Source organism: Lepisosteus platostomus, chromosome 7 (assembly GCF_059453375.1).
Source record: "Lepisosteus platostomus isolate fLepPlt1 chromosome 7, fLepPlt1.hap1, whole genome shotgun sequence".
In the NCBI taxonomy this organism is placed as follows: domain Eukaryota; kingdom Metazoa; phylum Chordata; class Actinopteri; order Semionotiformes; family Lepisosteidae; genus Lepisosteus; species Lepisosteus platostomus.
Window position 1 is genome coordinate 46514720 of NC_142617.1, and position 19524 is coordinate 46534243.

Consider the following 19524-nt stretch of genomic DNA (forward strand, 5'->3'; position numbering starts at 1 on the left):
AAGACTAATGTTGGCATTTCTGCATTGTGTGTAAACCTTTGCACCTGTTGTTTGTCCTTGCAGGCTGCCGAAAGGAAAAATAAAGATTTGGAAGACAGGATGGAGACACTACGGGCAGACATCGACGAGAGCCACCACAAGCAGGGCCACCTCAAAGTGGAACTAAAGAAGTTCCTGGATGTTCTCGATGGGAAGATCGACGAGCTGCACGAGTTCCGACAAGGACTGTCTAAATTAGGGATCGATAACTGAGCGAGTGGATTTCAAGAGCTGTAGGCGACGGAGATAATTCATCAGGGCCTCAGATTCATGTGACACCAGTCCTCAAGCGTGTTTCACGACAGAAAAAGCTTAACAAGAAAAAGCAACTGAATGACTGCAGTGTTCCACTCGTTTGCATCTTCTTGTGTAGAGGTTCTGAATTCACTGTTTGAGTCTGAGTTGGTTCTTGCTGAGAAGCACCCTGCCGAGGAGAAAAGGGGAATTGTTTGCTGGATAGGTGGAGGATTTAGTCTTGGATTTCTGGTAAAAATATACCATATCTAAGGAATATGCAGTTAGAATTTTTGCAGGGTAAAAAAATGTTTTTCTTAAGGGCTGAGGGAATCATGGGGCAAAATGTATAGTTTCACACAAGTAATAATCAATTTAATGTTATTCACAGTGAGATCTGAAATATACTGGCAACCTCAGAAACAAAAGACCTTGTCAGCAATTTATGGGCAGTGAACTCAGGTGAGCTCTCAGGCAGTTTTCACTCTCTGATATGCACATACTTTAACTGCACAGTGTCACAAAGTGCCTCCGTTGAGTCTCTCTCGACTGAAAGTAAAAACCTTTCAGCTGGCAAGAAGTCACTTTTCTAATACTAACTTGAGACTCAAGGATCTTTATTATTGCTATTATTTATTTTGCTACCTGACAGACACAGAATATTTTCCATTAAATTTGAAAGTGTCTGGTTTCATCTGGAACATTTAAAACAAATGAAGCAGGTGTTGGGTAAACAGATGTGCATAAAATGAGTGGAACTAATGTGAATCATCAGTTACTTTCTTTTTTATGATAGTGGTTTTAGTGTCAGGTAACAAAGACTAGTACTACTAATACGGCAGCATCAGTGAAAGTTCCATAATTTTTTAATAGTCAGAATAAATCACATCTTCATTGAAGTCTTAGTACAGATATGAACCAGTGAAACCGTCACACATTCTAATGTTTTAGATCAAAGATTTAGGACCATTATGAATGGAATTTTCCAAAGCTACTTTCTTCTTACATGTCTCATAAAAGGAAGCAATAGAATGTAGTTTGGAAGCTTTGGTAATAATTCACCGGTGCTTTGAAAACAGTTTGCAGGATTGTATGTGCATAAGACAGGAAGGAAAGGCCTTTATTGTAAAAAGACCTTACTTGATCAATGAGTAGTTTTGAAGCAGGCCATAGTTTAATGAAGTATTTTTAAACTATATTGAGATGACTACTGGAATGAAACACCCAAAACTAGGACAGTCACTTAATGAGCAAGTAATGTGTTTGGAGGATTTTGCATGTATAGTGTCCGATGGAATTTTGTTTTTTTGCTTGGAGCGTAGAAGAAAAACATGTCTTTGAATAAGTATTGACACCTGTGAAGAATGTGCTTCCCACATGAATTTGTTTTAATGATGATGATAGAAGAAGGGTATTTCCTGCTGCTAGACTGTGGAATCGTAAGTGCTACCACATCTGAGAAACAAAAGCCACGAGCCTTTGGAAAAGTCCCGCGAATGAAGTCGTTTTCTGAGCTTTTCATTGTGCCTGGTGCCTTTAGGTGTGCTGTAGAACTGGTTAGACCCCCAGACCCAGAGAATTGACTGCATTTCTTAATGTTCTCTGAGAGTACAGTGCTTTCAGTTTCATGCTTGAACATCGAGATACTTGGGTCAGGAAAACAGTTTATTTGCTAAAATCATTTTTGAAATGAAAGGTTCATGCAACAGCTGTGCTAATCTAAATTCTCCAGCTCAGTTCATTCGTTGGGTGTTTCTCACTCACGGTGCTTAAGTAGCTCTGTATTTCTGAAAATCTAAAGCCTTGTGTTTACCCATCTGATGCAGTGCAATGCTGTATTTGAATATACCAGTCAGAGAACATCAACTGGACATCGTATTATAGAAGAAAATGTGTGGGAAACACTCACTTGTTTTTAGAAATGTACATTTTTATCACATTTAGCAGTTTAAGACACAATCAAGCTAGTGTTTGCTACAGAGGTACTACTTCTCTCCCTTCTCCAATTATACATAGTTCCTCATCTCCAAGTGCTGGAATCAGTGTGTGTTAACTGTTTTATCCAAGTCGTCTCTAATAGTACTACAATGTGAGTACATTTGGGTTCTTTCCATCCCTGTAAAAAGGATTTGCCTTTTGTGGTTTATATTCAATTTATTGTATCATATAGAGTTGTTTATCGTTAAAATATAGTTTAATTAAAAGATGCTGCCTCTTTGTTTTCCTTTCCTAATTGTTATGGCTGAATTTCGGTCCTGTTGATCTCCGTCGAGCTTCTTGGCGGTAATGGGGAGTATTCCAATGTGCTCAGTAGTGTTACTCAGGAACATGACCTGACCTCTGGACATCTGTAATTTAACAGCTGTGTATAATGAACTGAAGATTTATAATGCTATTAGGCTGTGTATTTGCTGAGGGTATTCAAAATAACCTTGTTAAGCTTGATTCCAACGAACAAAAAAAAAACTCAGAAGGAAGGGGGACAGGCATCATCTTTGATCATCCCTTCTTTAAATATGAATGAAAAGCTGACATTTTGTGTGTGCAGGCACTCAATTGTTTTTCTTCTTTTAAAGAGAAAAATAATAGTTCCCAGATTTCTGCTATGCTCCGATGTCAACGCCTATAATGAAGGAAAGGCATGTTGCCTTGGAAACTTGATCTGCACTTAGTCCAACTATTGATTTCATTCTTGTTGCAAATAGCAATGTAAAGGCTTTATGGGATCATGTAAAACTGCATGTGTGTGTTTTGGCACTTACTGTACATGGTGTCCCTGCTGCAGAAAGCGTTTGCATTGGGCAGAGACTGTTGTGTCTAAAAAAAGGATCAAGCAAATACCTGCAGCAATGGAATTTTAAAAGCAGGGAATTACAGGGTTATGCATTATTTTTTAAGGCAGAGCTGCTTTAACGCAACATTACTGCAGTGCTCAATGTCATCAAAGAAATAGTGTCTACTGTATATCGCTATTGAAGTCCTTTTGCATAGATGAGGAAAGATATCTTGTGGTCCGGTCTCCTTGTCAAAAGAGAAATGATCCCCTGCAATTAAAACAAGATTTGTAATGGCACACAACCCCAACATTTTAGCACAGTAACCCTCCCCCCGTAGTTTGAATGACCAAGACTTGTATTCAAGGCACATCTTTCCTCTGGCACTCTACGTACAAGGTTTGTCTTCAAACGGGTAAGATCTGGTCCAAACCTAACACTGGTTAGCAGCAAAATATACAGTGATGAACTGGGAGAAATAAAAAGTTAAAAATCTATTTTCCTGTGTGTAGAAAAAGGTTTCTCGCAGTTGGGAGAAGCAGAAAAAATCTTTCTTTTGCATGCCTTTCTAGTAGGGTGGTTCAGATCTCTGTCAAACATTCTCAATCTGTCAGTGCGATGAGTGGGTGAGTTGGTAAAATATAATTAAGAATGTGTTGCAGAGATGTTACTGTAGGCTACCACCGCTGAGCGATCCTGTTTCCATGGCAACCCTGGTTGCTGGGATTTGTATTTGCTCTGATGGGTTGATCTGTGCTTGGGGTGCTTTCTTCCCGAGGTTGGCCCTTCTGTTCCCCAAAAAGGCTCTGAGCTGCTGCTGATGCACGCAGTCGGAGAACCGAAGCTGTTAAAAGCCTTGAGTGACCCTCGGCAAAGTGTAGGAATTCAGCCCTTCTTGCTTTAACAAAGGGGACCAATTCTACATCAGTGACCATTTCTAAAGAGTGAACAAGAGGCAGCCAAAACAGATTTCCAAAAGCTGCAGGACCAGTGTGCTGTTTCCTGTTCTGCAGGTTTACCAGGATACATCCAAGGAAGGAGACTGTTACTGGCAACCTTTACATCATGACCTGATGCACTTGTGTCATGAATAAATGCATCTGTCAACTGAAAAAATGTTGATGTAGGTGATACAATGCATCTTGTCCATGTTGCCACGTTTACCATGTTCCACACTGCGCTGCAGCTAGAGAGCTTTTGCTGGAGCGATGTCTGATGCCCAAATAAAAATTCTGCTGTTGACCCTCTGGGACAGGGACTGGCGGGTCCGAAAGACTAAACGTGCAACACCAGCCTATTGCAATTCTTGGGTCAAGTTTATCTTGCGTTCAGGAAATTATATTCTCTTGTTCTACAACTATGATGTACAAGATAATAGCCTTGCTCCTACTTGAATCTCACATGCCGGAACGCCCCAGCACGTTCAGAGGTCAGGGAAGGAAGAGGAAAACTTAAGATCTAAATATTCCCCAGATATGTCCATCATGATTTCTTGTTCATGTTCAGCATCTAGATATTTGTGGCAGAAAAGGTGCTGAAAACACAAAATCAGAGCACAGTTATATGTTTATTGCGCTGTACAAGCACTGCCAGTATCTCACCAGCTTTTGATTTGGCAAAGACCGTTTTACTCATCCTCATGACAACTCATACATTATGCTATGAATTCCATACTTTTTAAAAAAAAATCCACTTCCCTTGGCAACTGTCTTGGCAGCATCTACAATACTCGCTAAATTAACTTCCAATACCAAACACGTCTTTTTACAATAGGCGCTACAAAAATTAAAAATATATTTAATATCTTTGAACATAACAACTGTTTCCTCTGTCTGCCTGAGAAGATAGTCATTATACAGAATCGGGTTCAAATGGCGCAAGAACTAGCCTGCGCCATTATACTGTTTTCCTTAATCCTATTAAATGTTTTAATTAAGAAGGTCCACTTTTTTCTATACAAAAAAACTTTTAGACACACCTTTTAAATGAAACAATCCACTCCTTACACATTTGGAGTGAAGAATCATTTAACATACTGAAATTCTAAATATGAAGGGAAGAATATAACTGAACTGACCAAACTGGTATTGTCACATAGGTTTACAGCACAGCCTTGGTGAAACTGAAAACACAGATGAACAAAATGAAGGATATAATCCTTAAAGAGCATGTGCTCCCCTTCTGAGGTCATATCTCTAAAAGAGAAAAGCGTCTTTCTGCAACCACTAGATGGCAGTGCTCTTGAGAACACCTGCTCAGGGTGCAGAGACAGTTCAGCGACATTAACTAGAAAGACATATGGATTTCATCTTCCTTTCCAATGAACGGCAGGAACAGATGACAGGGCTTAGAGTGTCTGCCCTACAGCTGTAGCCATCCTAGAGACTACATTTGCACACATTCAAAACAAATACCAACATATCCACAGTAATAAACTTGATGAGAATGATTCAAAAAACACAATCCTAAAGGCACTTTTCGGGTTAGTGCTGACACATCACACTGCTAAAGGAACTGAACCTGAAAAGGCTGGAAACTCCACTTATTTTAATACAAGAAAGATGAATAATCAGTGCAAAGTTTTTTTTTTGCTTTCTAGTGAAGTTTCATAAAATTATATTGTTAATCAACAAACTTTTTTTACAATTCTGTTTAAATAATTAGATGCAGCATAAAAGTGTCTGAGTAAAGAGTCCTTTCTGCAAATAACACAAGACAAAATGATGACTAATTCAAAGGCAGGATTGATGATTAATCCAAATGACTCTTCAACCTTGATAAACTGCTGTCACTCCTCTTCCTCATTAAGCTCAATGAACTGAGACCAAGGACACCATTCCAAAGACCACTTGGCTGCCACATTTCATTGGATGTGCTGATATTTTCAGAGACTGACGTGCAAGAATACAGTAAACACCTTTGTATAAAGTCCAAACCATGTGATGTGGTTCCGCACAGGAAACTGCAAGAGAGATTCTGTTCCCCAGTGGGAACAGCAGCGAAAGAATGTCTGGAGCGAGCCGCAGAAAATCTAACATGCTTCAGCCCCTGTATCAGGTTTTTACTCCTGCAGATCCGTTCCGCTTTTGTTAACTGCATCCACATGAAGAGGAGTAAAGTGCAATCAGGGTGTGCAGTATGACCTACTCTATTTTCTGCATCGTACTGTCAGGACATCCATCCCAGAAACAGAAGGGCAAAGCAGGATAATGTCCTGAATGGGACATTAATTAAATGGAAGACACAACCAAGCAGGGGCAATTTAATTACACCAATGCCTAAAAGGCTTGTCTTTGGAAGGTGGGAGGAAAGTGGAGCAAATGGAGGAAACCCAAGCAAACACTGGGAGAACGTGCAAATTCTTCACAGAAGGTGCCCCAGTCTGAAATCTAAACCTAAGATCTATGAGCTGGGAAGGCAGCAAGGCTACCAGGCAGGACATCAGAAAGGAAAAGACCTCCCATTCAGTATCAATCTTTAAAAGATATCGAAAGCAAACACACCCTTTAAAAAGCCAATTAAGGATGAATGCCTTTCAGTACTTTTAAGCCAAAAAACCCTATACTGGGAGCCCCCTGAAATGACATTGAGGAGGCAGCAAAGGGCCTAGCAGTCCCAGTCTCCTGACTGTCCATCCCCTTGCTCCTCACTGTCAGACTCAGAGGACACTTTCTTCATTCTCTGCATAGCAGCCTTGATACTACGCTCCAGGTCGGAAGCCGTGTCCCTGCTGCCCTCGGTCTCGGGCGCCTGTTGCACTTTCTTCAGCTTCACCCCCTGCCTGATGGCCGACAGGATGCTGTCTCTGACGTTGTCTGCTCCTTTAGTCTGGGGGCGGGCAGACGCCTCCACCTTCCGCAGGAGGCTTTGCCCTCTCTGCAAGGAGGCCAGCACTTCGTCCATGGACCCTGCAGCGGGGGGGGAATAAAAGCGTGCAGGTTCATGAGCTTTTTTTCTTTAAAAGTCCCTTAGATGAAGAATTTAAAACTGGGTGACAGACTCCGCTATCGCAGGAGACCAGTGGCCATCACGCCACACGCTTTCACATTGCCCACTGAAGCCGCGACCTCATTCTTCCATGAGCGATCCTTCACTGTGCTGCATGGAAGAGATCATTAAACCCCAAGACTGCCCAGAGCGATGGGAACCTTCCACTGTTCCAGCACTACTGAAGCAGAGGGAGCACAATGGAATACAAGGACATCATTGCTGTCTCCAGTAGAAAACAAGCTCTAAAATGTTTGGATACCTATAAAAATAGGAGGATATATAAAGATACATTATTTTCCTGTTTTATTCTAAAGTCTCCTGTTTGGAAAAGCCAGGGTGTGAACCCCTGTGTCCAGACTGAATTCCAGTCTGATCTTCCTACATTTCCCCCTTAATTCCCCTGATGAAACTGATTCTCCCTCCTCCTGATCTGCTGTGCAGTGGGGCTGCTGGCACTGAATGGCTATTGCGTGTCACTTCAGTGGTGGAAGCAGTTTGTCCCTTCCTGTAGGTAGTCCTTTGAAATCCTTTGGCAAGATAAGTTCAATGCAAATGCTACAGTGTAATTAAATGAATTAATTGGGGGAATCTAAGCACAGCTATTTTAATGCAAAGGTATTCCCAATGGGTTCAACCACACATAGGCAAACCTGTGTGAACAAATTAAATAAAATGTATGTAATACGAGTAGGAAATTGTTTCCATTCACATTACCTTAACCGGTAACCACAAATATTAAAACAGCAGATGTATTATGAAGAACAGGTAATTATGGATTAACATTTCAACTAGACTCAGACAGCCCATCAGATATTTCTGAAGCTAAACATCTTCCCAGGGCCAACAACACAGGTGGAAATTACAATGTGTAAAAATTTACCCTTTTAATCCCTCGTGGTTTATAAGCTTTTGGTCCAAGAGAGTAACCCTACTGTGAGGTCATGGTGCCATGTGAAAAGCCAGTCTAATTCTGAATAGCTGAAGAATTTTCTTACAGACTAATTCTGGATATGCTGCCTTAACATTGCCCACCAATAACTGAGTTTTTTAAATTGATTCGTTTCATTGGTGAACAGTTACTAAATTTAACCCCCATGCTACTATGTGTCCATATTTATCATTTACTTTCTGTGCCTTAAACAGTCTTTCTTTTGCCCCTTTAAAATGGTGAGGCTGAACTGGAAGGGAGCAGCTGTATTAAAATAAAGTAGCAGTATTCTGTGCATTAAGAAAAATAAATGGTTACCTATATTCTGCTTCAGGGTGTTTTTCATGCCAAATGCTGTGCCCTCTTTCTCGCAGCGGAGTGGCATGGGCTGGTCAAGCAGTTCTGGGTCAGTGGAGGGTGGGGCAGGCAGGGGAGGGGGAGGGGGAGGGGGAGGGGCTGGAGGGGGCGGGGGTGGGGGTGGGGACACGGGAGCGGCCTCATCTGGAGCCACTCCTTCAGATCTCTGTGGAAGGAAGATGTGAACTGCGATGTCGTTCTGTTTCCTCTGGTTCTTTTTCTTCGACGGCTGGGCAGACTTCCTCGTGGACACAGCTTTATTATCTTCAGCAACTGGCGTTAGGCTGAGGATGGACATTGGCTGAGAAAGGTCTGACGGAGGTGCGTTTCGAACAGCAGCCTGGGGATGATGCGTTTTTAACACAAACTGCCCCTGTCTTTTCTGGAAAAAAAGGAGAGTTTAAACTATTTTTAACCAACATATTTGAATTCTATCTCCTGATTAATTGGAATGCTAGCGTACCGGGAACATTAAAAAAATATGGTTCTTATCTTAATAACATAGCAATGATCAGTTGTTTGTACTAGCAGTTAAATGCTTTGGTTGAACATTTCTCATATAGCATTAAAAATCTAAAATGTTCAGGTCCACATAAGCCTTCATCGTGAAAATCTAAAACGTAGGAAAAATAGTCTAAGGAAGCCAGAGAAGGTGCTCGGTAGCTAGGGTCAGCAACGCTCACCTCTCGGAAGGTCTTCAGCCTTGTCAGTGTCCTCTCTCGCTCCTTATCCACCCATTCCTTCTTCTTCTGATCCTCTTCCCTCTTCTTCTCTCTTTTCTGCAATACAAAGGACCATCACTTCATTTGGGGCTTTGTTCCAGGGCTTCAATGCAGTATCTGGGGATGGCTATCACCCTGCTCACCAAGTGAATGCTGTGGTGCTGCAGGAACCGTGTTTCATTCTCCTGTGCCTGCTTGTGCTTCAACTCGTGTGCCTCCATGCACTGGTCCTGCAAACGAGAACCAGCTGACAATGAAAGTGAGCCCTGGAGTTACAGCTGATCGCCTCTTTCCAAGCACCTGTTTTTCTACCAAGTTGGCATGAGGAAAACAGCAGATCACACACTTTACAAGACGATGATAACTCTAAAAATACCGCAATCTTGCAAAGACGCAAAACGTCTTTATGGTAGCATCACAATTCCAGTAAACAGTGGATCAATAACTCCTTTTCACCTGTAGTGCAGAAGCAGAGCGCTGAGTCTATACTGATCTGGAGATGAAGATAATACCCCTATTCTTAAATTCCAGACCTTCGTAGTTTTGTAAAGAGCCCAGTGTAAAGTCTGACTCTGCTACAGCAATAAAAAGATTTAGTGTACAGAGATGTTTCATCACCGGTATTTAAAATCAAACTGTGGATAACAAAAAAAACATAACTCATCCACTCTAAAATGCTTATATTGCAATGCTAGAATAAGGAATGCACTTCATTAATACCAAACATCGTAACATTGTAAGAGTAAAAGAAACATGGGTAAGTGAGGATAATGAGGGTAAATCTAAAATGAATGGGTCCAGATTTCTTCAGTGAGACAGGTAGAAAAGAACAGTTGAAGATGGGGACTATACAGAAAAAAAAACTGAAAAATATAGAACTGAAACAAGAAGGTACAAGTAAGTTAGAATCCATGTGGATTAAAATGGAAACAGAAATTCTGAGGTCTCAAAATGTACGCAAAAATCACCTGATGCAGGCATGGGTGAAAACAGCTCACCAGAAGATGAGACTGGGAAACATATAGAAAAGGTGATATTAATGGGTGGCTTCAACTCTCCACACATAAATTGGGATATTGTGATAAGGAACACAGCAGCTAATATTTATGAGGTTGAAATGGTTAAGCATTGCTTGTCTACCATTCTAAAGACACCAGTGAGGGAAATGTTCTAATACCAGGATATAATTAAGGGAGTAGCTGTAAAAGGAGCACAGTCAATTGAGACCATGATATGATATATTGCGATGTATATATTAGGTCCTTAAAATGAGAGTTTAAAACATTAAAAAAGCAAACCATAATAATGCAAAGCTAACAATGAACTGGAAACAGATGGATTACAGAAGACAGACTCCATAAACAATGTTAAATATTTTAAAAAAATGTACGCTTTAAACAATGACGTGCAAATTGTTAACATACAGATTAAGTTAAGGAAAAAACTAAAGATTTCAAGAGGACTCCATAAGCCATGTAAAAAGTCCCAAAACTGATAAAGAGCAGACTGAGCTACAGGCACAGCTAAAGACCAATTTAAGAATTCCCAAAAGGCAAGACAGTAAAGAATATTCCAACAGATGCAAAAAAAAACATACAAAGCTTTTTTTGGCACAACTGAACAATACTAAAAACAAGTATGAGCAAGAACCTGCTATATAATAGGGAATTAATAATAAAAGATTATAAAATATATAGTATGAACATTCCAAGTAGATTTTTACAATATAAAATCAAATGGTTCGATTTGAGAGAAGACCATTCAGCCCATATACAGTAGCCTACTTGGTCTTGATGTATATGCTGACCATGAAGTATAAGATGATGGAAGTAGAAGATGTCAACTGGGTATGAGCTCCAGCAGTATTGGGTCATTGTTAACTGAAACTTACATTCTAAAGGGCCTAGGATGGTTAAAAACGAATAAATTGACAAGGCCAGACTGTATTTTTCCAGTCTTACTTAAGACAATGAGTGATATTATTCATATCCCCATAACTAGGATTACCTCACCTCAGAATCTGAATGGAACATAGAGATCATAGCATTGCAATTGCAATACCAATTCATAAAAATTGAAACAATGTTCTTGAGTTGATTTAAGTATATAAGATACTAAGGACTACAGACAGGGCTAGCCCAGAAGACTATGACACGTTCAGCAACAAAACAAAAATAAAGATCTTCTAAATCAAAGGTACACTGGTAATATCCAGGTAAGGAGGACGTTTGACTGGCTGGTGTGGGTGTTTAGCAAAAAGACCGCGGGCGCTCGGTACCTTCTTGTTGCGCAGATAGGCCCTCCTGGAGCAGATGCCGCCTCTCTTGCTCTCCAGGCGCTGCAGCCGGCGCTGCAGGTCCCTCAGGTGCGGAGAGCTGGCGTCCCTCGGGCTCCTCCCGGCCTGCTCTGCCTGGTGCAGCTCCTCCTCGTTCTCACAGGTGTCGTAGTACACCACCTCCTCCTTCAGCTCTGCGCCCAGGCCAGCACAGAGGGCCCAGACAGACAGCACACATGCTTCATATTTCAAACTGCCAATGCATTGTTCCAGCACAAGCCCCAAATACATGTGCAGTCTCAGAAACCGCAATTAGGAGTATCGTGTGAATAAGATGAGTTTGCAAATATAGAAAACTCAACAGAAAAATACACAGCACCCAAAGAAGATATAAAGGTGTAATAAAGTTTTTTAAAAGTGTGCAGGTTTGTAAAATGCATTAGACTGACATCTGTCCTTTTGGATAAAAAAACGTTTGTACATTACATTTTGCTTTTCTGACAGAGCCCATCACCACAGTGCACTGCTTAAAATGAACACATTTTTTTTTAAATGTGCACACACACAACCTTCTTATCTCAGAACAGTAAACCCACAGCATCTCTAGTCCGATTAAATACAACCAACTCTGGATATTCAGCACGCACAGAACTATATTAAGGAATTAATTTAAGCGGGTAGAAAAGCTTATCATAAAGCATGGCTGCAGCCAGCAATTGCAGTTCTTTACATAAGATGCTGCAGTATAAACACAGTTTAATACACATTGCAGTGTTAATACCTTTAATCTGTCTTCGTACTGTGTCTATCTGAGCTAGCAACAGCAGCTCCTCGTTCTTCAGAATTTCAAACTTCACGTCGTATAATTCCAGCTGAGCTTCATAATACTGCATCTCTAATTCATCGACGGATTCCACGCTGTCCCTTTGATCAGCAAGGCTTTCCACCTGCAAGAGCAAACACCTCTCAGAGAAACACAGCCGCTGTCTGGAAACCCGCTCTCGAAAAGTGCAACCGGGAGATTTCTTTCCTACATCCTTTGTGCGGCTCATTGTAGTTAGAGATTTGTCAGTTAATGGTATTTAGTTTAACAGCTGGCCTCTGCTTTTTCTGAACAAGAGCAAGAGCAATTAAATGACTTGCCCAATCACTGTGATGCTGATACAGATCAATCTCCAAAATCTGTTTGCCTAAAGAGTCTAATCTATTCACACCCCTCTGAATGATTTTCTGACATACACTGTTTTAAGATTCTAGACATTTCTTGTAATTCACCATAAAGAACAACAGCCAACAGCTTAAGAGTATACAACACAAAACTAGATATTTTCTACAACAGGAACTATGGGCAAAAGTGGCTTCTTTTCTTAAATTTGCAAAGGAAAAAGTCTACCTCACAAAAAAAAGCATTCACACAAACTGTTTTATCATATAAAAGTGGCTTAGTAATGACCACGGCCAATATTTCTTCCAATAATTCTGGGAATTAATTAACTTCAATACTACTGTAGGAATCAAAATGCAGCCTAACATGCAACTGAAGTGTTTATATAACCTGGAATCCTGTTTCCAGCAGATTGAAACAGGCACGCCAGCTTAAGAACAATAAACTCCAATGACAGAGAAAAATGGAAGCAATACGTCAGCTCTACCTACGAAATCAAGCGGTTTCCCAGAATGTGTAGGCGTGTGGGTGGGTGCAAACTGGTCAATAGCGTTCTTGCTAAAATTAGGGCATTAAACAAGAAGAAATGGAAAGGGCACACTGAAAAACAGAAAATTGGTTTGACTGGAAGCGATACAATACCTCCATTAAGCATCAAAGTGAAATACTCAGAAGATACAGAGATACTAAGATTGTCAATATGATGCAAATCATTTTTTGCCAGTCACCCCAAATCCACTGAGCATTTCAAATGAACACAGTCTTATTTAATAAGAAGTATGAAATCTTAAAAATAAGAAATATATAAATGCATTAGAGTAGAGGGGAGGATGTGGTAGCTACCCAAAATTTTAAAAATTCAAGGGTTTTTATTAAACTGCTCCCAATTATATCTGGAGATGGAGATACCCAGCTCCTACAATGTGATCTCAGCCCTGTAATGCCCGCTGTCAGGCTACACAGCCCAGGAGCTGAGCTTGACCCTAGCAGGCATCAGCTGAGTCATTCTGGAACACATGACACACATCACAGCAGGCGAGTTTTTTGCCAAGAACACATTTTTTTTGGTGAGCATCTCAAAAAAGCCTGGCAATTCATTACCAGGGGGACTTGAACCAAAAACCCCTTGAACGTCTGACTCATTCTGCAGTGTCTCAGACTGCGCAAGCCACCTCCACCAGCCATCCAGCCCCTGTCCTTTGGATTCAAGCACACGGTTCGGGAATAATCTGCACACTGGCTGTATGGGACTCCTTACACTTTTCCTGATGTCCTCCTTCTTGCGGTTCAAGCACATTTCCTTTGCTCTCATGTGCTGCAGCATCTCTTTGGCCTGCATGAACTTGAGCTTCTCCAGCCTGGGAGAGGCCGAGGCCCACGCGGCAGGGCCAAACCTCTGTCTGTCCTCCTCCATCTGCTTCAGCATCCCTGCAAACACAGAGAAAGATGCTCCTGCAGGTTAGCACAGAGAAAACCACTGTAACATCGAACTTCTCTACAAGGAATCCACTCCTGCCAGACCTAATGCACATCACAAGAAGGAAGCTCTGATAAGACTTTAAGACTTAGAATACATTTTACACCACCCCACTGGAGGGACAGATTGATGATCTTAATCTCTGCAAATGGTATAGGTCATAAATAAAGATGTCCTCTTCTTCTGATACTCTATTAATTTGCGTTTACGTTGTATCTTATACTGTATATAATGAACACATCCTCCATTTTGATACTTTTATTCTATTTTCAGAGCTCCTAGCACCCACTTCTGTGGTTGATTAACAGAGGCTGATTCCTGCCAGTCAAGAGTGTGGAACACTATTGAAAATCAGTTTGATTGCACTGATCAGCAGATGTGATCAACCAGCAGCTAATTTTCAGACAGCCAGCTCTGCATTCCAGGGGGCAGAAGGGAATGCATCAGTAATTTCATTTGTTCTGAATTCTAAAACCCGATGTCACAGACCGCCCTGCATTCTGCATCAAGGTCTGTGGGTTGCCCGTAGAATTTGCACCCGAGAAACAAAAGCTTTGACGGTTAAAAGGACCAACAATCTGTGACTCCTGCACACATTTACACCATAAGCTAAAACAGATTAGCCACGCAGAAGTTCTGTTGTCAGGTCCCCGGGCTAAAAAATGGAATCTGACACAATTTGATTTTCTACACTCTCTACATTGCTTTTGGCAATAAGAACAATATTGACGTTTTACCAAGCTGATGTACGCAGAGCTCTACTCTCTACGCAGAGTGAGGGACACAAACCCCACTGAACTACCTGCCAGAGCCTTTGATGTTTCTACAAAGTAGTTCACAGTGATGTCCTGAATGGAAGACACAGCATCTTGAGCTCTCTTCCTCCACTCTTCCGCCTCCTTCTCCAGGGCCTCTATTCTTTTAGGACCCAAATCCTCGAATTCCAGGGATTTCTGAAAACGAAAAGCCCAAAGTAAGACATCCAAACCATTCTTTTACTTTGCAACAATTCATCCACAAATGCACTGCACGCTTTTGTCCAAAAAAGCACAGTGCTGGGTGAAATCAGTGCTCACACTGAGAAGTAACTATGAAGTATCTGCTCTGCTCCGCGTAAGTATGTGACAGCATTAATAATGAACTCAAGTTAAGCAAAGCTCAAACTCCACTGGCCTGTCAGAAAACATCTGTTAAGTAAAATATTTAGATTTAATTCTTTTCACCGATGTGTTTATGTGGCACAGAAACACGCCATTAACTGGAGGCTGACAGCGATGTCAGTCTCTCTTGTATGCTCGATATGTCTTCTCTGTCAGGATGACCTGGTATTTACTGAATCACATGATTGCATCAAGAGATTACAGTAGCCTTATTCTCTTAAATTCACATTCTTTCCACATAGAGGACTACTACTGTTTTAATATTTAAAGCACTTGTAATACACATCTTTTTCTGTTGGATTATAAATTAACATACAAATTTAATATCTCAAGGCCTTGAAGATAAGCGTGGATATTTGAACCCATTATTAAATTCAGCTTTTTTGGTCTGAGATCTACAGTACAAATAATGTAAATGCCAATCACATAAATACATAATTCAGAAAAGACAGGTTTCTTCTAATCTATCATTCATCCTATTTTACATTGACACCTAGTGGAGCAGCTACAGTTAAGATCAGTTTTTAAGGTAAAAGAGACATTATGTAGCACATACATCAGATAATTAAGCACATAAACCTCCACCGAGGTTTTAAATTCTGCTTCACTAATACAATTCTGCTGGTCTTTAACGAGATTTAAGCATGACCGTACCATGATCTCCATTTTACACAACATAGCCAGCTCCCTCATGTCACGGAAGGGCTGGAGCAGGTACTGATACAACTGTGTTGCCACGGTAACTAATTCCTTGTAAGCCTCATCCTCTTCTTCATAAATCTTTAACAGGAGAACCATCTTGTCCGCAGCTTTATGTTGTTGGAGTATCTGAAAGAAAATATATATTTTTTTTTTATAACTGGATTCATTTAACTGCTACTTGTAGATCTTGTGACCAATCTAATCACCATGGGCTTTGGTTGCTTTCTTACAATTACAGTACTGGATGCTTGAATATCTGCCAGTCTACATCAGGCTTCACCAACTCTGGCCCTGGGGATCCAGTATCTCAGGACCTGGGTCAATTAATCAAGTGATTTGTTAGATTGAGTACTTCAGAGATCATTTGGAACAAAAATCTGCATACTCTTGAGCTATAAAGGACCACAGTTCCCTTATTTGAACAATTGATATATGCTTAACTAAACAGTAACTTAAGTAACTGAAATAAAGTGTGTTCATTGTTTTGTTAAAAAGGGTGATTATTGTGGCCCTATAAGATTAACTGGAATGGGGCTCTCTAGTAAAAAGGTTGGAAACCCCTGGTCTACATAACTAATGTTCATTTATGCCCATGTGAGCATTTATGAAGGGCTATTATTTGTAAAAACGGATAAATAAACAAACATTGCTAAATTAATTAAAGCAATAACAAGGAACCAAAGACGTAACTACAGATTTGTGCAAGAACAGTGCAATTAAGGAATTCTGTCCTACTGCTATGTTGAGTTCCAGCCTCAAACAGTAATTTCTGTTCTTGTTCAAGTTACACAAACAAGTTTAGGTTCCTTATATATCCAACACTGCATCAAGAGAGAAGTCTTATTCAATTATATAATGCTATGCAGTCTTTGTGAAACACTGCAAATGTTATTTACAATATTATATTCCTAATACCAAGTCTCCAACCCCAGTACATAGAGATTTTTTAAATTAGTATTTTCCGATTTAAAAGGCTTAGAATAATTTTGCTGTGATCAATTAAGAAGCCATTTTTAGAAATGGTCATTTAGAGATCACATGGGCCCATGATCTTCGTACACATCAGCCCCACAAAGTTCTACATTCTTTAATTGGACAGATCATTTATCTGATCAAACTTTCTGGTCTTTCCAAGTAAAACTAACTGGACTGAGGCTCTTCAGAACAAAGGCTGGTGATCCTTGCCTTCTATCATACAGATCCCAGCATTCAACTTTTCAAGAAAGAACAAATCCAATCTCCCCTGCTTGACTAGTGTAAGAAAAAGGGAGCAGATGAAAACACGGCACATGCAGAGTGAATAACTGTAGGCTTACAGGCTACATTACCACCTGGGATGGCACAAGACTGCCCTGAAACCAATTTCAGGCCCATGGTTCTTCTCTGCCCTTGATATACAGGTATGTACGCCACTTTCACAGTCTTAATCAGCACCACATTTCCAAAAGTAAGTAAGCACCCTGCAATCTTGCATGGGTCAAATAATGAGCTTTAATGAAGCAGCACCAGGAACAGGTGAGGTAGTGAGAGTGGTCACTAGGATATATTGACTTCCTAAGACCAAAGCTTCAGTATCTAATCTTCAAATGATTATTGATAAGATAAGATCACTTTATTTCCATATACAATTTCTTACATTAGGAATTTGCCTTTTCGCATACCCCAGCTTGCTCTCCATGAGACACACAGGCAGGGAGAGAAGCTTGGGGTCAGAGCGCAGGGTCAGCCATTTATAAAGCACCCCTGGAGCAGCACTGAAAATGAAAAAGCCAGAGGGTCTTTCCTAATCTGAGAGACTGACTACATCAACTTTATTCCAGACATGAAAAGCAGTGCCATATAGGAAAACATCTGGAGGATGACTGTCTTCATTTGCAATAGAAAATGTCAAAGACCTACTGCAGCAGGAATGTGATTCACTCTAAAGGATTGTGCAAAGGGAAAGTTTGCTTCTTGTATCACTTCAGGCACAACACGTTTTCCCTTTCAGTTTCTATATGAACCAGCGCACCAGCTTCTGTCACTGCAGTGCTAACTTCGTCAAAAGATCCAAACTGTACTGTATATCACAAGACAAGCACAAACACTTAAAGGCTTTCAAAAACTGTAGCCTGGTTTTGTGTTGGAAGGTTCTGAAAGACAGGAGGGAAACCTGTACCGCTCCACAGCCAACTGACTGTTAACTGTTATCTTCTTCACACTGTCAGTTTTTGTACCCAGACCTCACTAGATATTAGTTTTTTTAGTTCTATTATCAATTTGAAATGTCATATTCCAGCAGCAGTAGACAAAACGCTAAAAGAGATGTTGCTTTGGGACGGACAGCTCGAGGTGGGACACACAGCAGGCTGACAAAGCATCGACGAGACTCACCTTTCTAAGCTGCTCTCGCGCCCTGACCACCTGGTCCTCCATGCTCTTCTTTTTAAACTCGTGGAGGTTTTCGAAGTACTCCTCAACGTCCCGGCAGTCCTGCGCGAACAGGCAGTCCAGCACGATCTTGCGGCCGCAGATGTCGACGGCGGTGCTGAAGTATCTCTCCAGCTGGCGGCAGGGCCAGTCCAGGTCCATGTCGGGCTCCTCCAAGCCAGACGGCCTGCCCAGGAACAGAAGGTCCCATAGATTCCCCACCTCAAAGGCCGACAAGTCGGGGAAAAAGGCCCCCAGCACGTCGCTGACCCCCGTCAGCTGCCGATGGACATTTCTAAGATCGCTGACCGAAAAGAGGCCGGCCCAGCTGGTCTGCGTGTCCGCCGGAGCCTGCTCTTCCCTGCGCCTCTGCCTCTGCAGGGTCCGGTTGTGACAGGTGACGGCGAACTTGCACTCGATTACATTCCACTGGACGATGAAGCCCAGCTTAAAAGTCTCGTTTTCTTCAAAGACGTTGCTCTTGATGGCTACCCAGCCGTCCAGGCTGTCCAAACGTTCGTAGTCCATGATCTTCCAGCTCATCGAGACGCTGCATTTGGCCCAGAGACGTCTTTTTCCGGAGACCAAGCGCTGTTGTTTACGCGTTCCGCCATTTGTACTACGTCATTGCCCAGTTGTCATCTTTGAGCACCTGACTCACCCGTCACGTGCTCAGGAATGGCGCATGGATGAAAGCTTGCTCTTCATCTGAGAGGGCTTCATTTAAAGTTGAGCTTTATGCGTTTTCGAAGTAGCATGGGATATACTTACCAGAAATGCCTTTAGTCTAAATACAAGTATTTTTATTTTTATATCTTCCCTTATCTTTGTGATGCCATATACCGGAGTTTTCAAAGCAGTGGTTATAATATCTTTTTTTTAATCATTCTTAATAAAACCTCACCATTCTAAACAAAAAAAGTTAACAATTAGTTATGAAATATTAAAACCATAACTGCATGTCAGTGTATTCCTGGTAACCGCTGTCGGAACAGATACAACGAGACTGTCAATTTTATACACTGCAAGAGCTGGGTTGAAAAATTGCTTTTTACAGTATATCTTTGCAACCGCACGTTTTCCCCACGTTACAACATCTATACAGTTAGTCTATACGGTAGGCGTCTATTCGTTAAACTATAGCTGAAAAAACATGTAGCGTGTTTTAATGAAGTGATTTGAGAGAAAAAAAATGTTTGGTTTGGAATCTAAATAATTTTATACATTTTACATATGCACTTGAATAACGTGATTTATGTTAATGATGTTTCACTCTGTAAATAAGTGTTTTG

General features: G+C 41.0%; 2 protein-coding genes across 2 annotated transcripts in view; one reads left to right on the plus strand and one right to left on the minus strand.

Annotated features, from left to right (window-relative positions):
- homer2 (homer scaffold protein 2) overlaps positions 1-2477 on the plus strand; it is a 45814-nt gene extending 43337 nt beyond the window's left edge. The window contains exon 9 of the mRNA XM_088640780.1: positions 64-2477. Within this exon, the coding sequence (XP_088496906.1) occupies positions 64-252 (189 nt within the window). The 3' untranslated portion in view covers positions 253-2477. The remainder of the gene's footprint in view (positions 1-63) is intronic.
- Positions 2478-4733: 2256 nt separating this feature from the next.
- On the minus strand, positions 4734-18874 carry whamm (WASP homolog associated with actin, golgi membranes and microtubules). Its single transcript, XM_088640776.1, has 10 exons — positions 18197-18874; positions 15776-15949; positions 14764-14914; positions 13743-13912; positions 12101-12266; positions 11323-11513; positions 9188-9274; positions 9006-9101; positions 8284-8704; positions 4734-6955 (listed from the first exon to the last, which is right to left on the minus strand). The coding sequence occupies exons 1-10, from the start codon at positions 18773-18775 to the stop codon at positions 6654-6656; spliced, it is 2337 nt and encodes a 778-aa protein (XP_088496902.1). The 5' UTR covers positions 18776-18874; the 3' UTR covers positions 4734-6653.
- Between the last annotated feature and the right edge of the window lie 650 nt (positions 18875-19524).

Bases quoted from the DNA above. Each gene is read 5' to 3' on its own strand.
- whamm (XM_088640776.1), bottom strand. From the start codon at position 18,775: ATGAGCTGGAAGATCATGGACTACGAACGTTTGGACAGCCTGGACGGC. The intron at 14,915-15,775 runs GTACGGTCATGC...TTTCGTTTTCAG, and splicing joins TGTGTAAAATGGAGATCATG to AAATCCCTGGAATTCGAGGA. The intron at 8,705-9,005 runs GTGAGCGTTGCT...CTTTTTTTCCAG, and splicing joins GGCTGAAGACCTTCCGAGAG to AAAAGACAGGGGCAGTTTGT.